The sequence below is a fragment of the Trichoplusia ni genome, chromosome 12, assembly GCF_003590095.1.
Source record: "Trichoplusia ni isolate ovarian cell line Hi5 chromosome 12, tn1, whole genome shotgun sequence".
Classification (NCBI taxonomy): Eukaryota; Metazoa; Arthropoda; class Insecta; order Lepidoptera; family Noctuidae; genus Trichoplusia; species Trichoplusia ni.
In genome coordinates, this window is record NC_039489.1 from 9759650 (window position 1) to 9782976 (window position 23327).

The 23327-nt window shown below is 33.6% G+C and overlaps 1 protein-coding gene and 1 long non-coding RNA gene across 3 annotated transcripts; both read right to left on the reverse strand.

The window, feature by feature from the left end:
- Positions 1–3419: 3419 nt before the first annotated feature.
- LOC113499385 lies at positions 3420–5489 on the reverse strand. Of its 2 annotated transcripts, none has more exons than XM_026879855.1 (2): positions 5270–5489; positions 3420–4424 (listed from the first exon to the last, which is right to left on the reverse strand). In XM_026879855.1, exon 2 carries the CDS (start codon positions 4416–4418, stop codon positions 4071–4073), a length of 348 nt encoding a protein of 115 aa, XP_026735656.1. In that variant the 5' UTR covers positions 4419–4424; positions 5270–5489; the 3' UTR covers positions 3420–4070. The 2 variants fall into 2 exon arrangements, with proteins under 2 accessions (XP_026735656.1, XP_026735657.1); XM_026879856.1 differs by lacking the exon at positions 5270–5489 and adding an exon at positions 4932–5238.
- A 15587-nt stretch (positions 5490–21076) lies between these two features.
- Positions 21077–22286, reverse strand: LOC113499623. Its single transcript, XR_003401120.1, has 4 exons — positions 22246–22286; positions 22035–22173; positions 21608–21735; positions 21077–21519 (listed from the first exon to the last, which is right to left on the reverse strand). It is a non-coding gene; the product is annotated as an uncharacterized LOC113499623 (long non-coding RNA).
- Between the last annotated feature and the right edge of the window lie 1041 nt (positions 22287–23327).

Genomic DNA, 23327 nt, shown 5'->3' on the forward strand with positions numbered 1-23327 from the left:
TAGATATAGCTAAAATGTGAATTTGTGTGTTTAATTTTAGCTAGAAGCGGAATGCAAGATAGCGGACATCTGTCATCACGATCAGGTTCCAATCTGCGGTATAGACTCCTGCGGGGAAATGAGAACCTTTATAGACACTTGTGATATGCATGAGTTTAATTGTGATAGCAAAAAGGGTAAAACTTAACTTTTTATTTAACTAACAAGTAACAAAAATGAGATATCCAAACTATAACACAAAAGGAACGAGGAAATAGCTAGGCAGAGGGAATTGGAAGCTTAAACTAAATAAATAATGAATTAAACAAACCCTTCTTAGGTTCAATCTAGGAAAAAACCACTTGATAAAATGGATATGCGTTAAATAGAGATTTTAGGAATAACAAGAAGCTTTTGTAGCGTTGGAGTAGTCAGTTCATGAAAAATTATACATTCCAATCATTTGTATGTGATTTCAAATGATAAAATGTGTTGAATTATTTTCAAAACTGCATTTTTCATAACAAAAACAGAACGTTGATTGTGTTGTATCTGTTCTCAAGTACAAAGACGAAACAAAACACAGCCGTCCTTTCTAAGAAATATTGATTAAGGTAAATGCACCGACGCAAGCCTTTATAAATACCAACTAAGTCTGGAAAGCGTTTCTATTTTGAGCAGTTTGCTGACGTGCCCAGACTTGGGGGCAATAACCCACAATCAAGCTCAATTCAAGCCCCTCTTATTGTGAACTCCGCTTTCATTTGAGACTCCATTCATGTGAAACTTTTAGTATTTTAGTAATCTTATCTTGATCAGTAGAGTCTAGATTTCTTTGGCTGTATGGTTAGAATTGCTTGTTTTCGACTTCTATTTTAAGTTATTGAAAAAGTTTGTACTTAAACTGAGGATGAATGCGAACATGAAATTAATTGTTTTTGATACTGAACTATATTTATATAATCTTAACAAAGTTCTTAATTCTATATTGGCAAGATTTTTTTAATGTTACGATTTTGTCCTAATAAAAGAAGCTGTACTGGGACTGCTTAGCTCGGGGAAGGCCCAGACAAAGGCCACTTGATTGATTGACGCGGAATGCTGTCTAGAGGTTTTAAAATTAACTTTACACGTGACTTGAATTCATTACAGTGACTAAAATCAGTATCTTAAATATCTCCACACATATCTAATACAACTTCCATCTCCCTGTGTACAGTAAACTGTAAAATAATTACATGCATGGCGCCAACCCCTTACTTAACATACCATTAGTTATCTCCTTTCAAAGTATATCTCATGGCTTACGTCATCATTGCGTCATACGTATCAGTTTCCAGTGAAGTACTCGCATCCAATATAAGCAGAACCTCAGCTTTATACACATGACGAGTATTTGTTGGCAAATCGGGGTCACAGTTAAGTGGTCCTTGACATCCTCACTAGTCACCCAATACTATTGTCTGAATGCTTAAGCTACGTAAACGTGTAGGAATTTAGTCACGTAGTTTTATTACATAATATTATTGTTTTAGAGAAGCATTTGCCTCACAATAAAGTTGTTTTTTTGCTTTTCGTTCTTTTATATCTTTTTAGTCTATTTTTACAGAGCACCTAATGCAAATCTGTAAGTTCGTCTCGTACTTGACCAGTTTCAAGAAACCTAAACGTGTCCCTAGAAGAGATTCTTATTAATCCAGGCTGGCAAGGGACATAGGAAACTGTTTTTCGAACCAAAAAAACTATTTTATGTTTTAAATATGTTGGTTTATAAAAAAAAATGTTTTAAATAGTTTAGTAGATATCAAAAGCTCAGTAAAAAGTCATTTAAAGTCATGACTTTTAATTTGAATAGCTTAGTTGATCTAGCAATTAATAAAATCCTCAAAATGGGGAAATTAAAGAATTATATTTAATGAAGCTTTTATAACGGCAACATTGGTTGTTTCTAAGATGCGTTTGACCTTTTGCTTAACTGCACTAGTGTCATTAAATAATATAGGTAATATCTTATATCAGTTCCTTATGTAACCACAATTATGTTTCTAATTAGCGACCGCATTGCAAAAACAAATTTAATATACATAGGTATTCAGGTTTTGATATCTGACCTGTACCCAATTTGTAATTAATAATATTTACATATTTTATTACTTCTGTATTTTCAAAATCTTACTACTTGATTTCTTAAATAATTCGCGAAATTTATCTTTTGTCTAAGCAACACCTTTTAAAATAAGACTTTTGTAGATGTGTAAGCGAGATAGCGCTATATATGGTGTAGAGCAGCGTTTCTGTCTTACTTATCTGAAATTGCAATTCTTTAATCCGATAAAATTATCGCAATTACCGGAATATCGCAATTTATTAAGATAACGCTATCGATTATTTCAAATCATCATCACCTTCTCCCAACTATGTTGGGGTCGGCTAGTGTTTTACAATTAGTGACTGCCAACCTAACCTCCTCAACCGCGTTGCCTAGGCAACACGATACCATTTAGACAGACTAGTTGTCAGACTTTCTAGCTTCTGACTTCCCGTAACGACTATCAAACATGTCTAAAGCATCGCCGGGACCCACAATTTAACGCGCTCTCCGAAATACAATCAATCTTGTTATGACATAGACGGTCACCCATCTACGGACCGACCGTATCAAGCGCAGCTTAACCCATGACCGATTAATTTATGTAGATATTATTCAACCATCGTTTATCTCAAATGTCCATACTAAATTGTAATAGGTGTTGTGAAATAAGATATTATGTATTATTATTACTTTGCCTATAAAATTCTTATTAGGAACACCATGTAATCAAGCTATTTGCTCAAATGATATATAACGATATATAACGTTATAAAAAAGTGAAAATCAGATCACTTACGCAAACGTTGTTGTCGTTATGTTTGAGGCAATGCTTGGTAATATTTTAATGTGATTTCAATTTAATATTGAGTACGAATTGAGTAATTTATGTAATTGAGAACAGTTCACACAACATCGATCATATTTTAAATTTTAATGAATGAAGATACCTTTGCCTTGGAATTTTAATTCTAGGTTATTGTTAGGTCAGGTCAAGTTTATAAAGATAGCTTAAAAACCAGAACCCTATTTAAATATCTAAGTGTTTATAATTAAGTTTAATAAGTAAGAAGAGAAACTGACATTTTAGAATTCAAACCGCGAATTATTTTTAAATGATACTTGATTGGGGTTTTCTTAAAAGTTTCATTTAACGGTTATTATTTACAATAACGGTTATGGTTACGGTTTCGTAAACCAGCGAGTTAGATATGGACTAAAATGACATTTGTTTTCAGATTTCATCCAAAAACCAGCTCACGAATGTTGGGTAACATGCAAAAGGGGACGAAGTTTCAAAAAACCTCTCTACAACGCAGACTGCAACTACAAAAAAATCTAAAACCAATTTATATGCAAACATTTTATTATTTACATTCATTTACAAAAACATTGAACAATAACTTACGCTAAGTACTTATTGTTCGAGATCACAGATTTATATAAATTCTTAAACCTAATTAAATTTAAGGCTAAACCGGCACTCCTTTACGTACTAACATTATTTACATAAATAATTGGCTTACAAAACATGTTTATAAATAAACCGATACAAATTACATAACTTAAGACTTACATGACTTAGAATTGTAGTTTAAATTACGATGAAACCTATTTACAAAATCTTAACCAATATACACATTAAACAAACAAATTACTATCTATTTGAAAGAAAATAAATTTACAAAGTTTAAGGTGACGACTAACTTAAGTCTAACTGTATTTTATGATCTAAAAATATTACATTTTTATTATAATTGGTAAATTAATATTGATGAAACATTAAGTTAGCAAGTAAAGGGACTCAGGAGGTCAGAACAACACTCAATATAATATACAGTATTTAGTTGAATCCGGTGAGACAAACACCGACGCCCTGAGCCAGGAAGACACCGACGTCGCTTGAAAATTTAAACATATTTTTATACATATTTACACAAACACTTACAAAACTTGCACACATATATACCTATATATGATAAACACATCAACAGTTTATTGATTAATGCCTGTCCAAAAACCCGGCACTCTTGACAATATGGTAAATACTCTCCCTTGGAATCTTCTCCGCTTCACGTTCGACGACTTGCATCTCCTTGTTCGTGAACCAAGACTCCTTAGCAAGACCAGCAGCGATGTGGGGGTTATCGTAAAAGTCCCTGGACTTGAGTAATCCTCGTGGTAGGAGGGCCTCGCTTGCAGCGTTGAGTTCCACTGCGGGGTGAGGGTGTACTGAAGGTGTACCCGACACGTATTCCACTCCAAGTGGTTGGTAGGGCTGCGCGAAGAGCAGACCGGGCCTGGCCTGGGCTATCGCGAGGATAGCGGTGGTGATTATGATGAAACGCATTTTGGTCTGGAAGTTGGAAAATTTAATGTTAGTTGGAAGAAGACCTATATCGTAAGTAAAGGTTTTTATCGTGTTACGAGCTTTTTTCTTCAATATGCTAAATAGGTAGGTACAGCATTTTTAATTAATTCTACAAATGAAACCTTAATTCAGATAAAGGGCAATATTAGTCTCGAGTTTTAATAATATATCGCCAGAAAAAAAGTTATTAACGAATCACAAAATCGCGACGGTCTCACACAAAGAATACTTTGGATCTCAAGGAACAAGTGTTTGTGGATCACACACAAATTATAGACATAATTTGTAAGTAAAATAGTATTTCTGAAAATGTTTTAAGTAGTTTTAGTTAATAAACATTTGAAGGTATTTCGAATCTACGACCGAAAGCCGAATTCATTTTTGACTAGAAAAAAAAATGGGAATGGAATCGTCAAACTTTTGTGTGTGTTTTTTATTGAATTATTATTTTTTTCGTTTATTAATGGAATGCATTTGCATTTACACGCTCACATGCACACTTTTTGATGAAGATGAAACGACTTAGAATGTCTTTGGCAAAAACGTCTTGTATATAATTACAATAATTTAGTAATACAACGCCACTGTTGAATATTATTGTCATTATCTCAATAACAAAGTAATCTTAAACCGCAATGTAAAACCAAAATGTCAACATTACACAATTATAAAAAAAAACATTATAAAGTAAAAGTAAGTGACATGTATGTAACGTGACAATTCTTTAAAAATATGTTTGATTTCACTTGAATACACTTTAACAGCGTCCTACTTATCCACATATTAAAAACAAATCCGAGACACACTCACACACACATAACACAACTTACAATTCAATGTATTTCACGGTCAGTGTAACTGCGCATGCGCGGACGGCACTGCGCGCGGGCATACAACTCAACCAATATATAGCTTGGGCTGGTAACCTTCTGCGCGCTTCCGGGACAAGAGACCAGCTGGGAACGTAAGAACGATGCCGACAAGGATTTCTTGCAAGACATCACTACGGATTGAATGATTTTGTACGCAGTTTTTGTAGGGTTGGCGCACACATCGCTTTTTTGTCTCTAAATTATTTGGTTATGCTGGTATTGTAATCAGGCGAAATGTTGTCTGCACTATGGCAGGCATTTATCTTTGTAAGATTAAAATTTTTAACACAAGAGTTTTTTGAGTAAGAAATTGCAAAACAATGACAACTCTAGCCAACGCTGAAGCTAACCTCTTTAAAGATAAAGCCTCTTAAATCTAAATAATATTTCATAATATTGTAATTAACTTATGTTTCTTGTAATGCCTATTTTGTATTTAGGGATTGGAAAATATTTGTAACATAATATGCTTCCAAGAAATTACAATTATTTACAATTATTATTATTTACCACCGCTTTACAAACAGTAATTTTTTTAAGGTATATTTTTCTGTAGTTTTCGAAACAAACACAGCCCTGGAAAAGCTTTCGTGCACCGCGTATTAAAGTACTATGGCTTACACAAGCCGCTGACGTGTTCACAGATAAACAGCCTAATATCAGGCTTTGGTCTATTTACTAAACATCTATTATTTGATCAATCTCTGTGGACAATAATTCAATATATTACTATGCGATTCAAATAAATTGATAGCTATCTTAATGAAATTTTTCATTTGAAAAATTTATTGTAATGGTTAAAAAAAAAGAATACAATATAAAATCCTATCCGCGTGAAGTTGCCGCAATCGCGATTATCTTTTCATTTAAAACACACTTTATTTTTTTATACAAAGTGCGAACAAAAGTATAAATATAAGATAAATTTTTTTTCTCCACACCTTACAAAGTGCATGTAATATTAAAACAACCTTCACTTATTCATACAATACTTAACACTAACGATATCCGGCACACCCTGTACACAGCCTCGCAAGTACATTGCTAACTGGCTATTATTTTACCACGGCCAAGTACTCTTATACATTTTGCTCTTATTTTAAACATACCGGACAAATAAACTATAATTAACCAGTAAAAACAATAATAGCAGCAAAGAGGAAATTGTCAAACGAGTTTTTGAAAAAAGATTGAAAATAATCGGGTTCATATTAAAGACAATGTATAAAGTTTAATTGCACGTAGTTTTATTAATTTTAAATGGCTGTGCTTTCGCAAAACCACTTGCGTAGGCAAAGGTCTATAATTACTCCAGAAATCTATACGGGGAGCCATTACTGTCGGTTGAAAATAAAGGTACAAAACGTTCTCTCTTAAAGCATGCAATGGGAACAGAAAAATTAATGACTTGCTTCTTCGATCTTTATTTTGGAATTTGTAAGTATTTTTATTAATGTATTTTTTTTTACATCCAGCTATTTCAATTTAAAACAATAAATTTCATTAAAATATACAATACTTCACACATTTAAACAACTGTTTAATCAAATATTAATCTTAATAAAACATTATGCAACTTGCAACAAAAAAAATAACAAAATATATAACAACTATAAAACAACAAAAATAATGTGTATAAGTTCATAACACTATTACATATACGATCATATCGTCTTATCCTCGACATAATAATATATCACGTGAGAAATCAACAAAGCAAGGCTGTTAATACAATTAAACCAACAACCGTATAACTACAAAAGTTTAATATTTAAACTACAGGAATGACGTCATCAACAAATTCAATGCGATTCCTTCATGATATTAGTTAACGAAGGAGTCTTGACACCTAGTCATCATCCTAGCCTTTTCCCAACTATTTTGGGGTCGCCTTCAGCTTAACACCAAATATAGTCAAAGTATAAAATCACCAATAGAATATTTGCCAAAAAACTGTTTAGTACGTGAGAGAGATATACAAAAAATATGGGATACGTATCTGTTATTTTACCTCTGCCATTCTAATATTACCATTGAAGAATTTAAATACTTCAAGTTCTTTAAAATAATGGAAGTTCTTTTCATAACAATGCAAGGTGGTTCACGTTTTAGGCCTAGGTTTCTAGGCCAAAACATGTTCTGTATTTTTTTAAACCTTCGTTTTAGGAAATTATTCTTTTTTCCCTTGCAAATAAATGCAACTGGAAACACCAAATTTTTAATAACTGCAAACGCCTAAGTCCAACAATAGACGAATTTGGACTGATGAATAAAATGATGATGAAATGCAACTGGTACCTATACTTATACCTAAACCAGAGTATCCTCAAGAAAATCAAAACATTGTGCGAACTCAAAAACTTCAAAATCTTGATTTTTCTGTGTGAATACGCAAGTTGCACAATACTACAAAATATTGTTTATTTAAATCACAAGGTTCGTGATAGTCATTTGCAAAACATTTGGTAGCCAGTCATGTGATGCTGGCATTCAACCGGTCAAGTCTAAGGTTACCCGCTGTGCAAATGTTCTGTAATCCGTACTAACATAAATAGTAAAAAAAACTTCGTATGAGTGTTGCACTTTTAGTCAAAACTACTGAACCGATTTTGACACGGGAAAGAATGAATGGTTTTTTTATCTGTATGTTATTAAATTTTATGTGATAACTAATTGTAGAGACTCAGAATATGGCATAAACAAATCATTCTCTTTTCTTTTATTAAGAAGCTAACAAAGAATATTTTCATTTCATATGTTATTTCTAAAAAAAGCTCTAGCTTTTCGCCCGCGGTTTCGCCCGCGCCGATGTCGGTTATATCGCGTTTCCAGAAGAACTCTCCTATGTTCTTTCTCAAGGTTAACTCTATCTCTGTATCAAATTTCATTAAAATCAGTTCAGTAGTTTAGGCGTGCGTAACAGACAGACAGACGGAGTTACTTTCGCATTTATAATATTAAGTAGGGATTATTTATTTACTCACGCGTATTTGTCCACCCCAACCTTAACAAAGAGTCGCTACTTGGACCCGATAAATACGCGTAAGAAAATCTTTACCAAATAAATATTTAGAGTTTTGTATATGTCACATCTTACTATATCTAAAGTCATTTTTATTTAAATTACGCTCTTATCTTTAGCCAGAAGCCCTCACATACTAAAGAACTCATGAAAAAGGTCCATAAAAGGCCATAAGCTACATTTTCCCATAATAACCAACCAGCAAGCGGGTGGCTCCGCGGGGAAATGCTAGTGTAATAGTACGAAGATGTTTGCGTCAGCACGCCTACTGGGTATTGATCTCCATTGCATCACCAGGCAATTAGATTAGTGGAAGATATTGCTGCGCGACTGAAGTGCGTTGAGATATACCTATAGTAGTCTTGTCTTCTAGTTACTTTCTGAATTTAAAGAAACAAGAAAGGAACATATTAAATTTTTACGAATCTGGAAACTGGTACCGCGGTCCGAGTTTATTGCGGTCCCAGTTGACGGAAGCCTCAAATAGATTACCAAAAAAAAAAACCTGTTTTTCATTAACACATATTAAAAAGTAAGAAAAATAAAAACACTATTTGCTAGTGAGAAGCGTACTGGTAAGGGACGTCACGATTTTAAATCACTATATCCCATTCATTTCTAATTAACGAGATAAAAGAAAAAATATTTATCCAATTTTTTTTTTTCAAAATGCAAACTTTGACCACAGCCCCTATTTCACGCAAACTTAGTTGCTGGCAAAGCTAACACTAAATATGAGCACTAAAATCTTTTACACATAGTATTACGGCCAACTTAAGAAGTTATCCTACAAAGCACGCCGGGGTGCGCAGCTGGTGCTTACGTACAAGCGACCGACTTGGCGACCTGCCAACACATGTACACACCTGTAGTCTGCTAAATAACTTATATGTTGTATGTTAGGGTATATCGAAATTTGAAGATAACAAGAAACAATATTTAATCGTAGATATTTTACCAGAAGGCACGTTAAATTGCCGATCCCGGCTGTTATTCCTACATCTTTGGCAGTCGTCACAGGTCTAACTACCTGTGACGACGAAGCATGAAGAGTCTGACAACCAGTCTAACCAAGGGGTATCGTGTTGCCCCGGTAACTGGGTTGTGGAGGTCAGATGGCAGTCGCTCCTTGTAAAACACTGGTACTTAGCTGAATCCGGTTAGACTGGAAGCCGACTCCAACATGGTTGGGAAAAGGCTAGGCCGGTGATATTTTTTACCCGACTGCTTCAGAAGAAGGGTTGTTATACAATTTATCCCAGTTATAGTGTATGAGACTTAGTACTAGATAACTGATACAAAGGATTATACATTTCTAAATCCATCATATTTTAGATATATAACACTTAAACATATCACTTTTATACAAAGAATGAAATCCCTGTTAGAAAACTTTGAAACTACCTGAAAAAAAAACAATATGTCCATAGGATCACTTTAATATGCTAGACTATCTGAATTATTTTCCATGCAGAAAAATGTACTGACTTTGTTTTATGAGATTCAAATTAAAACGAAATTTTTGAGGTTCTATCAAGTTCGACGTAGTTTGAAATCAATACATCAATAAAAAATACTTTTTAAGATACGAAATATTTGATATGCGACCTTCTTTCAACATTATTTCATCACCAAACGAGTCTTCACTGCGATTCGCACTGTCAAGGGTGAGGTTCATGGTTCAATTCGTAGGTCATATTGAAATTCCATCGATTTTATTATGTTCTGCCCTTTCTTAAGCCTTTAACTTTAATTTAATATTTATTTTAAAAAATCAATGTTAAGGAAAAAAGCCGGTTAAGTACGAGCCGAACTCGCGAGACAGAGGTTTTCGTACATATAAACTAAAGAAAACCGGCCAAGTGCGAGTCAGACTCGCGCACCGAGGGTTCCGTACAAACCTGATGATGAAACTAAAAATTTAAGGTTTTCGGAATTTTTCCTTTATGTGTGCTATAAAACGTTGCTTCGTGCCAAATTTCAAGATTCTAGGTCGACTGGAAGTACCCTTTAGGTTTTGATTCCCTTGCGAGTACTTGCGAGTTTCAAAATATGCAGCTTAAATTGCTGTTTCTTTTGATTGCGTTGACATAGAAGTTAGATTTTGTTACAGCTTAAAGGTATTATAGACCTGAGTATTTGGTATGAATTTCAATTTAATACCTCTACGCGTTTATGAGGAAATAGGTAGTAAGTTTAAAATTATTAAAAAAAATATATTATGTGATGTAACTAAAAATTTATGGTTTTTGTAATTTTTCCTTTATCTATGGTATAAGACGTTGCTTCGTACCAAATTTCAAGATTCTGAGTTCACGGGAAGCACCCTGTAGGTTTTGATTCCCTTGCAAGTGTCGAAAATTTGCGGCATAAACGGCTGTATCTTTTGATTGCGTTGCCTTAGAAGTTTGATTTTTTCACAGCTTCAAGGGACAGTAGACCTGAGTAATTGATATAAATTTCAGCTTCATACCTCCACGCGTTCCCGAGAAAAAGGGTCTTGACAGACGGACGGACGGACGGACGGACAGACGGACGGACGGACAGACGGACAACAAAGTGATCCTATAAGGGTTCCGTTTGTTCCTTTTGAGGTACGGAACCCTAAAAATTAAAAAAGAAGAAAAATATCATAAAGAATGGTCACGCATCAGAATTTCAAGGTTCATAATTTGTATATCAAATGAAAATTAAATAATTAGCATTCGTTCATTTGTTTATTATTCTGCATATTTCGATACTTTGATTTAATAAATATTATTATTTTACTTTGAAGGTTTACATTTAAAAGAGCAATTAGTATGTCACTATCGATTTGACCTTATATTAAAAAAATTTTTTACTCATATTTTGAAGCAGAAGATGAGTAATCCGCACCAAATTCATTGTGCGCGACGCTTCGCAGCTTTCATCTGTAAGTTATTTTTCTTGTATGCTTTTGGCAATCCAAGGCACCACGCCTTGGATGGTTTAGATTCACAAATCCGGATCGTATTACGTAATAAACACCTAATAAATAACTTTTTTATATGTATTTTTTCAATTGAATACTATATTCAATGAGAAGTTTATGTACATATTAATGAACAAAAAAAATAACTTCATAAATCGGAAATACGAATTGATGCAATGCTTAATATTGTATGAGCACGTAACGTCGTATTGTCATTTCTAGACTTTTACCTTTACCTGTTTAAAAATAAACTGTTTAGAAACTGTTTAGAAATTAGAAACAGTCTAGGTTTAAACCGGGTACCTCTTTTTGTCTCTGCATCACACTACACTTGACTTTAAAAGAACGCCCCAAGTACTTAAGACCGCAAATTGCTCATGTACAAAGAGTGTTAATAAATAAACGAATATTACATTTAGATAGACATTTAGTTATACACTTAGATATACGACTATTCCAGTCGTATATCTAAGTGAATAGCCAATCAAGCAGTGAATCAGTAGATGTTCGCCTTCCGACGCAGCCTGAGGCGCTCATTTCCGCGCCGTGCCAACAGCTTCCTATAACCGCAATCTATATCCGTTCAATAGGAGCTATTACAACTAACAAATAGATTTATTGACTAATGCAGCTATGTCTAAAGCCTATATTGCACGGATAGCCGAGTGGTTGAGGTCACTACGTCAAACGTGTCGCGGGTTTGATCCCCGTGTAGGACAAGTATTTAATGCTTGTCAAGAGTCTGGGTATCTTTGTGCATGTGACTTGAATGTCGTACAATCCCCGCGACACAAGGATTAAATTGCTTACTGCGTTTTAAAAAATAAACATAATAACACTTAGACTTGGACTTTGGCGTGGAATTTCATAAATTAAGTTTGCCAAAGTACATGAAATTTGTATTTGATACTCAATTAAAAAGGTTCAACTTAGGACTAACTTAACATAAAGATTCATCTTCTATTGCGTACACAACAAACCAAAGCATTCTGTTATTAAAATAAAATCACAAAATTGCACATAGCACTGAGTATTTTTTAAACTGTAGTTAAGTAACGTAATTGTCATACATAATAAATGTACTTACATTTTAACGCAATACAACATACTTCGCTTTTGTCGTCAGCTAATCTGACATCGTCACATTTCTCAACAATCCAACGAGTTTGAGTAAACTTACTTCAATGTTTGTGCAAAACGGGGATTTTGCAAAATTTGTGGGGAGGGGGACTACCACAAACATTTCAAGTAAGAAGTAATTGTTTCAGTTGTGTGAGCAAGACGGCGCATTAGACGATGTAGAGCATTGTCTCTTTTTCACAACTGCAATAATATTACCTTAAGTTAAGGCCCCTTGCTTTTATTTACATCACGTTTTGAGGTCTGAGGATGTGCAAATAGATTAAATCTGTTTGAGTGCAAGAATTTGGGTCAAAAAATTAAAAACTTGCTGATTACGGACACCTTCTTATTTAATCTGGGTGAATCCGAGTTTTGTCTCTTTGTAGATCGTGCGAAATGATCATGGGAAATGTTGGCGAATTGAGTGTTGGTTTTGGTAGATTTGCATGAAGTATGATTGTATAACAAGTGACGTCATTTTACTCAAAGCAATGGTGGATATTAATTGATTGATGATTTCTTTTAATCAACCTGTATAAAAAAGCCTTAAACTTATTCTTAATACTTCTTGTTTGGATGGTAACCAAATAATTTCTCAAAAAAATATATTTGGACCTTACATCCCAAATGCTAAACTTTAACTAAACTAATGCCAGATAGGCAAGTTAGCATCGAAGGACATACTTAAATTAAAACCTTGATTTCTGCATATAAAACTAATATTTAAAATAACACTAGGATTTTCTTAATAGTTGAATTTAAAAACAAGCTTATTTAAAACTTTACAAACACAATATTCTCCTTGAAGTTCGCGTACACGTAACATGTCGTAATACCTCACATACATACAGACTCATACACATACAATGTACATCGTTTGACCTGCATTCGAGTGGCAGCCGGGCATTGGCCTAGCACGTACCACGTAAATCCACTGTATATCTACGTTACGTAAACTGCAATACGAAATGTACTTTTATAGAATTTATTTTGAGTGTACTTGTAATGACTGCTAATTTGGAACTGGAATATATAGACGAGAAATAGAAAAACGATTAAATTGATGGATAAGTATATTCTATACTAATACTAGTTGACCCAGCAAACGTTGTTTTGAATAATAAATTATTTCTAGTTGTAAAAAAAAATCGTCCAAAAAATAAAACATTTTTTTTAGTGTGAGCAACCCGATTGTTTGTCGACTCTTAGACCTACTGAATATGCATATAAAATTTGGTAAAAATCGATTAAGCCGTTTCGGAGGAGTACGGTAACTAACATCGTGACACGGGAATTTTATATATTAGAAGATTATAAAGCTGAAGAGTTATTGTTGGGATTTCGGCAAGTTGTTTGATCACAGGTTAAGTAAGTTTAATACGGTTGGTCCGAGTGACCATCTATGTCATAACGAGTTCCTCCGTGCTTTGGAAGGTACTTAACTTTAACTATCTATTTAGCATGCCAGTTATATAAATACTCGTAGTACCTATTTCGCATTCCTCTAAACAATTTAAAATGTTAAAGATTAACTGCTTTAAAGTTCACACAGTGTGCGCCTGTGATGTAACAGCTTTACAAGAGTTTTACGTACTTCGAAGTGACGTCACATGAAAGTAATATTAACTGTTGCTTGGGTAGATATTATAACTTTATATTTTTATAAGTAGAAAATAAAAATTATGACAAATAATGGTCTAATATTATTCATTAAACAACCAGAGGGTGGCAACGTCTTAAGGCTTCTCTCTTTCACAACTGCAATAATATAACTTTAAAAGTCACTGGAAGCCTCTCTGACGCACATTACAAAAACGTCATCATCCCCATTGAAAGCCACGTTTTTTAAATTTCTATTTTCGGCCTGTGTAAATATAGATTGTGGGCATTGTGGTCGGAAAACAATTGAATGGCATTTATTAATAGAGTTAACAGTTTTCAGATTTATTTTCGTTGCGGTTTGCATTGAAACGTGCATTCGTTCCCAATTTATAACCGATATCGATTATGACGTGGGAGCGGTCGCGTCAGAGCCGAAGTCGGTAGCTGTGTGAATAGGGATGATGACATTTTTTTCAGTGTCCGTCTTGTAGTTTTTTGTATAAAAATGGATACGTATTTTTTGATTTGTCCCGCAAACATAAATTGACCAAATTACAGTGAATGAAACTTACGCGTGACGTCACGATTGAGTATAAATTTTACTCTATCGTTACGTCACAAGCCCCCTCTCCTAAACTTTAAAGTAGTTAATCTTTGTCAATTCTAGTTTTTCTGAAAAAGGAAAAAATACGTGTCTCATACTTTTCAATTATCTAACTGAGGGACTAATGAGATTTTTTCTTTTTATACCCAGTCATCATCCCTATGGTAGACATAGATAGAAATTATTTGTGATGTGATAAATGAAAATAAGTTGTCAATTAATGGAAGTGTTGATGTAATGAAATAGAGATTCACGTAACTCCAAAGAGTGTGTATAGCTACTTTAACTTATGTATCATAGAAGACAAAATCTTTGGTTATACAAGATACTCTACCTATATATAAATAAGTTACGTCTGCACGGATAGCCAAGTGATTAAGATAACAACCCTTTGTGCGTAACATGCTGTGGGTTCGATCCCTGTCTAAAACAAGTGTTTGTGAGATTCATGAATGTCCTAAAATTGGATTTCTTTGACAGCATGCATTTTAGCATGTGACTTGAATATTCGTGAAGCCCCCGCGACACAAGTTTTAAATTCCATAGTGCGGGAGTCTGTCTAAAAAAAGAAAAAATTAAACTAAGGCCATAAACTTAGACAATTTAAAAAAAAAAGTGTGTGTCTAAATACCAAACTATAGATTTTTTTCACGAACCCAGCCTTTCACAGACGTAAACATAATCAGAAAGAGAATAATCTCAAACTTATCAAGGTCCTGACAATACCTCCTATATTATCAATTATAAATACTAAACTGCATGCAATTGATAAAAGGTCAATTATCAATTACAGAGTTACGGAGTACGGATATAGCTCATTATGTGAGCGGAAGCTGTGTCGAGGTGCGGAAATAAGAACAAGTGGGACGAAGGCGAGCCTGACCGATATTAATAATAACTTGATAACTGATTACCTTTTTAGTTGTTGTTTTATTTGTTTAGAGAGTAAAGTAATATACACGGTGATTTTTTAGTCGTCTTACAAAAGCAGCCCAGTTCATGTATCCAATGACTAGAACACGTTCATGATAAAAAAATAGGTATTTATGAGATTTGAATAAATTTAAAATGCAATTTTTATTCAATATTATGATGCAATTCGTAGTTTTTTAGAAACACAGCTCTGTTGCGAGCGCGGTCCGAGCCTTGTAACAATGGTGAGGGGCACGGGCGGCGGTGTTTTTATCATTTTTAAGAGTATATTTCAGGATTCTCTTGTTTAATTTTTCTTCGTACTTATTATCTTAGTTGATGATTAAAAAAAAATCGCGCCTAGGGGTATTTTACGTGGGATATATGACCTGGGCTGCTTTTGTAAGACGACTAAAAATCACCGTGTATATAGGAGAAAACTCTTTCAACGATGAACCTGCTACCTACTGAAAATACATGTAGCGTTTATTAAGTTTAAGTTCTAATCTTGAAATATTTACCTTTTTTTAATAAAGGTACGCATAACTGATGTCTGATATGCAGTTTGCCTGAGCCCAAGGTATGAAAGCAATAAAAAAAATGAATGAATAAAACAAGGTGCAAATAATATTGTAGAATTTGTCTTTGTAACTTAAAATAACAATTGTTTTAAATAAAAATTAAAACACACCATATATAAGCTGCTTATCAAAAAATAAACATTATACACTTAATCGGTATTAATACTTAAAAAAGATTATTCAGATAAAACAAGGAAATAGTATAAAGTAGATAAAGCATCCGTTAATATAATCTGAAGTATATAAATACGTCACAATTTCATAATAACGCAATTGAAATTCCTAATCTCAATTCCTATCTCAAAAGTACTCTTAAACATTTAATTATTTAAGTAACATGATAAAATCTTGATCTAAATAATTGTTGTTAGTTAAATCAAGCAAAGTTCCGTGAACACGCCAACTTTAGCTTTTAATACAAGTTGGAGAGTTGAAAAGTGGGTTCCCGAGTTTTATTAATAAAACAATACCTTCACTTTTTAATTCAAATTCTTGACAATGTTGCTTGGAAAGAGGTGAAATTTTCTTCATTTTCTATATTCTTTAATATTTAATTTTTGTCGTTCAACATATTATTTCGTCAAAAAAAGCGATTCCCACGATAAGAAATTTAATCCTTGTGTCGCGAGGGGTAACATACAATTCATTCAAAGCTTTTATTTTGATTAATATCATGACGATGTTTTCAGATGAACAGTTTCTGAAGTCATGTTAAGACAAAGATAAGCCTTTTAAATGAAAATGAAACAGTAACCAAAAGCTTATATTATTTTAGTACAGTTTAATCTTAATATCATTTTCAGGACCGCTTCAAAAAAATTAAGCGCAAAATAGATCTATAGCTAAATATTCAAACGTTACAAAGCAACAATCATCCAATTATTTTGTAATCCAACCTAAATACTCTTCGAGAACAATTTAAATGAACCTTATTTATTAAGCCATCAATCATGTTTAAAATTGACGTTTTAATAGGAGTTAATACAGTAACATTTACACCTATATAATTATACACTGCTTCTTAAATGTCATAACAATAAATAAAAGACAAGTCATTTTGTTTACAAAAATATCTTTCCGACTTGATTACAGAGGCTTAACAATAGTTTAGCATCAAAAAACGGCAGTATCTGCAGTCAAATAATAACACGCAAAACGGCTTAACGCGGTTACCATTATCGGAAGGTTCTCCGATTACAAATGCCACAACCACAGCGTTCCATCTTCATTCTCTGTTAAGCCATACAGCCCATCCAGTACTGAGTGTACAGATATGACAAGTTTAATTATCTGACTTTAATATATTTTTTTTACAGAATGAAAAGCTAATGACTTAAACCCACGCTGTGAGTACGATGTGGAGATTTGACACACAAGCTCTGGGCGTCTCTGGAAAGCCTTGGTATGGACTCCTTCTTCAGAAGTGAGAGTAAATAGCCCAACCCTCACTTCTCTCAAGCAACGACGCTGGACGACGGTTTCCTCTTCTTTTTGGTCTGTTGGTGGATCGAATGGTGGGGTTCCTTACCCACCACCAGCAGGAGCACTACTGTTACATCCCAGTGCTTAGCGAAAATCTCTTTCCTTATAAAGAACAATTGAGCAATGGGCACCAGGTGTGCGACCTGCGGGTTCCAATTCCAAATGTCAACATTTGGTATCCGTTCGGTATTCGTTTTTAATAAGTTTTTTGCTATGAATTGGATACATTATACCATCATACATTTTCAAGCTATGATTTAACTATTTTAATTGCTTACTATCGGCAACATTTCAAGCACATTGGCAATGCAATACACAAGTTTTCAAAGGGCCCATAAATCTGAGATAATGATCGTTGATCATAAGGCAGTAATGTGAATAACAGTTGCATCACCTTCGACGCGATGTATCTGATGATTGCAACTATAGAAGCCTTGACATTACCTTACATTTGTAGGAATGTTTAGATCATGAGATTTGAAAATGTTGTTCGTGATAGGCTTAATGCTCGATACTGTTTCCGTTATAAAAGTATATTTAGATTATTTTAGCCCTGAAAAAAAATCTATGAGCCCTACGGCCACGTCGCAAAGTATTTAATAACATTACCGGTGTGCAAGAGAGATGCCGCTATACACGGTATATTGCGCTGTCACGCTTCCACAGCTGCTGCGTGCCTGCTGGTAATCCCTCCAGACTCGGTTGTTGTGTAAAGACCGTTGATAATATATTTTTTAATGACATTCATCACATCACATCATATATTTTGTTATTAAGGCGATAGATTTAGATTGAGTTAGTATTTTAGTACCTCTTCACGTTCAAAATGATTGATCAACTTTATGAAATAGGATATGGACTTATCGTCGATTCTGTATAAACAAATAACCTAACCCGACAGCAGAAAGAGGATGAGTATTATCTAGGCGAGAGAAGTAGCTGGAAAATGTTTCAAATCTAGGTTTATTTTATAATTATCATATTAATCCCATAAAATACCGACCTGCATAAAGTCAATTTACACAACGATATCGCAATCCGTTGAATCTTATAATTTTATTCGTAATATGAAGTTCTAAGATCATTTGCAGCGAGATTACTTCATTAGTATTGCATGTATCATTGAATTGCTATAAAGTACTGGTACATTACCTGATGTTACTCAAATATATACACCTCAGAGTTATTATGCGGAGTATAATCAGTGTATTGGTTGACTTAAATTTAGCAATAACTGTGTTTTTGTGTTTTACGGGAAATCAATTATGTAACATTCTATGGGACAGTTCAAGCTTAGGAAAAGTAGAAGCTTGGTATAAGAAACACAATAAATTAAAGCTTTCTTCTAAAGTTAAGTACCTCGCCTCTGTTTTACATCTTTTATGCTAAACAACAGAATTTATTACAATATTTCATTAACTTTCGTAATCTCTATCCTAGTATCCGCAACTGTTTCTCACTGTTGCATGTTTTTTCCTCGATTAGTCGAAAAAACTCGTTAAAAGCCATGTCAGTTTATGATTCTAGTTGGTTCCGTAACTAATTATGTCGATCGCGTTAAGTACAATATGAATAAACCGTTCTTAAACATTAAGCAGAATTTACCTTATTTAAGTCCTTCGTAAACCATTTGGTATTTAAATTCGCACTTAAAATTTTTTGATATCTTTTCGATCTAAATGGGAACAACTCAATGACGGTATCGTAGACAAGTTGTTACTAAATTTTAGTATTGTGTTCAAAAGCTGATCTCACGCCTACAATATAATTGAAGGCCAATCAAGATAATCTGTTTCAAAAAACAATATACCAATTAAGTTCTTGTGCAATTTTCTTTAGGTTTTGTTCTGTTTAATATAAGCGGCCTACACATTGCTTCCTTTGTCTAAAAAATCTTGTAACAAAATTAAAGATTTGTGTATTTAAAAATATATTTATTAAATATTACCACTTTAATTTGTTAAATTAGATTTATTAAATACTAGATGTTGCCCGCGACTTTGTCCGCGTGGTTATGATATAACATAGTTATAAAGTAGATTTTCTTTAATCAATTATTTGGAATCGTTTCTTCGCAACAACAATAATTATTTTGATGCGAAGTTCCTCCTAAGATATTCCCTGTTATTTAATTATGTAAAAAGCAACTTTGTTCGGAATCAAATATGTATGTATGCTACTTGTAACGCTTAAAAGTTTAAAAATTTTTTTTTTACGTAACCTTTCATTACAGCTATGCTCCTATCAATAATAGCGTGATATTATATATCCAATAGCCTTCCTCATTAAATTTTCTATTTAACACTGAAAGAATTGTTCAAATCGGACTCATAGTTCCTGATATTATTGCGCTTAAACAAACACACAAACAAAATCTTCAGCTTTTTGAACCAATTTAGAATTTACGAAACAGGACCAATCCACATATACGACCATACAACCGACAATACAATTTTACCACGACGGTACCGAAGCGCTCGGCCGATACCCAACCAAATGCGTGTAACGAAACCATAGCGCGATCTATTTCGATCCCAACGCCATCTATCGACCATAGTGACAACTCGGATTATTTATCTATACTCCGTTCGGGCATTTTCTTTGTACTAAAAGTAGTATTATATTTTTTATATGTTATTTTATTATTTTTTTCATACCTTTTTACTATTTATTTACTTTTTTCCGATGAATTAAAACAACATGAACCGAACTCGTGTAACGATCGACACCATTGCGCGTAGTACTAATAGAATTATCTATACTCCGTTAGAGCATTTTCTTTGAAGTAAAACTTTTATTATATTAATATTATTTTTTTTACACCTTTTTACTGTTTATTTACATTTTTCTGATGGATTTTCCGATGAATTAAAACAATAACATGAACCGAACACGTGTAATGACACCATTGCGCGATTAACGCCATCTATCTACGGAGCATAGGAACAGCTCGACATTTGACCAATAGATGGCACTATTATATAGTATGTCCGTAATAAATTTTATTTTTTATTTTTATTTTTTGTAATAAAAACTATCCTATGTCCTTTCTCAAGTTTCAAACTATGTCTGTACCAAATTTCACACAAATCGGTTCAGTAGTTTAGGCGTGAAGAAAAGACAGACAGACAGACAGACAGAAAGACAGACAGACAGAGTTACTTTCGCATTTATAATATTAGTTTGGATTTGTGTGTTCTTAAATAATATTCTGGCATTAATACTAGAACCAAGACATTACCATTTAACTAGGACCTACTAGGTAAAAATCTTATCTGAAGTCTTAAAATAGCATTCCATGACTTCACATCTTTTAATAAAATTATGTCATTTAGCATCTTGATATGAATAAAATTAAAATAAATTTACACCAAATCACTAACACATCCACTTGGATGATTCAATACGTGGCTTATCCTTCAAATATGCTTCATATTCTGCAGCTCGATTTTCATATGGGATAAAATAGAATCAACATTTCTATCCCTTATCGTCAATATTCATTCTTTTCCTATCCAAATCTCAGTCTTTCCCTGTGACGACTTGGCACAAAAACACCTAATTTTCTATAATACATTGTGGTGTGTTTGGGAAAATGAGTGGTATCCCGCATTATTTTGACTCTGTCACCAAACCGTTCCCTTAGTATTTGGACGAAATCTCTTGTTTCCCCATCAGGTGTAGTTTCCCAGGTAGATGGCAGAGTGCAGTTCCCAAGATGACATCTCAAGGCTGGATTTTCAGTGGTAACAGTGGTAGAAAAAGGAGCTTGACTGTTTTCATTTGTTTCTGGACTGGTTGTAGTTACTGCTGAACTAACAATAGATGAAGAAGAAGGAATAGCAGTTGAAGTATCAGGAACGCTTGTGGTCTGCGTTGTGACTTCGTTTGTATTTTTGCTTGCTTCCTGTTCTATTTTGGTCGTCGACGCTACAAATATAGTGGAAGTATCAGTTTTATCAGTTGTTGTTTCAGTAACTTCTAAAGTTGTTTTAGAATTAATAATGGTAGTAGTTACTTCTGCTTGCTTTGGGGCCACTGTCACAGGTGCGTCAGTCGAGCTTGCTACCGTCGACGGCATTTGATGATCGGAATCCGGTTGTGTACAGCGGCCGTTACATTCCTGAATTAATACTTCCTTATATGCTTAAATAAAAGACAGTCATATCAATTTTATTATATTACTAAAAAAAAGGTATGAAGTTTAGAGAGCCAAAAAATTTTGCTACTAGGATAGCGTCACCTTGATTATACAGATTAAATTGTACTTGCAACTGCAAAAATGCATACTTTTAATCTCATAGATTTACAAATAACAGGCAATTGGAATGTGTGAAGCACACATGGAGACAGAGACATCATCAGATGTATGAGTAAAAGTTACCTCCAGAAAGAATCTAAACGAAGCAAAATATCCTAGCAATGAAGACTCTTACAATACTCACACTTATTATTATCACAGTTGTATTCATGCATATCACAGTCATCTAAAAATAATCTCCAATTTGTATCATTCTCATTATACCCACACGAGGGTGTCCACGTATGGTTGCAGGTTTTCGACAATATACATTCATCAAGATTCTAAAAGGAAGTAATTAAGAGAATTATTGTGTCTTAACGTTCTACTGAACTATTTTAGATTGATTATCGTACCCCGATAAAGTGTTGCGTTGTTAGTTGAATCGACACGAAAACTGTAAAAAAAAAATTTTCTTTAAGGACTCCAGCGATTACGATTGTAACGTTGAAGGCATTTGACTATGTGTACTAATCTGAAATTGGTTTTATTCCTCTCACTATTCATGAGTGCTCGTGTGATACGTGGTGCAAGTTTAAGATACCCAAACTATTTAATGCCCAGCTATGCCTACGTAACGCCCGTGTACCGAAAATTAACTGTCCTTGTGTCCTTGAAAATTAACTGTCCTCCATTTGTTAAAATAATACTTACACAGAGCTACAATAAATTCACGCCACATTTTAGCTTATTTTCTTCAATTGGCCTGTTGTCATATCCCGAATAATATTAAAATACTTTTGTCCATTAAATTACGTCATCATCACGTTTGTGTGAAATCGATTCTGTGGTATCGTTACTTTAAAACCGTTACGAATGAACCAGTATGGTTTTAGTGCGAAAATAGTGATTTTATTACGCGTAATAAAATATTGTTATATGTCAGGCAAAACTTATGTTTCCTTTGAGGCTCGTGATTTTTGATAAGCATATACAAAACTAATGTGATAAGTAAGAATATATTTTAGGAAAGAGCATAACATATATACATAACAGCTCGATTTTGAACCTTCATTTTCTTGACTCTTGCCTCAGTTTCGACTAAGTATGTATTCAAAGAGGAATGTTATTTGTGAAGCTATATCAACAAGTTTCTAAGACTAGATCAATGAAGAGATTCTACGAAACTACCCTCGAAATGCGATACTAATTCCTGGGTGCATAAAAGGCCGTCTTGCTGTCTAAGTCAATTTTCAAAATCAAAAAACACATTTTAATATCCTTTATTAATATTAGACTACTAAGTAGCACTTTTTGAAAAGCAAAGTCGACATTAGACAGTACTTTATTATTATATTATTCTTATTCGCCCACATTTCACCGGTTCCCAAGTGAAGCTGATAAGAAACAAGAAAAAAAATCACATGTTGTTCAAAACGCCTACAATAGCTATAGTGATATACCAGTTAAACTTGCCAAGGTCATTGTCATCTTGAAT

Excerpts from the sequence above, each read along its gene's own strand:
- LOC113499385 (XM_026879855.1), bottom strand. The coding sequence starts at position 4,418 with ATGCGTTTCATCATAATCACCACCGCTATCCTCGCGATAGCCCAGGCC.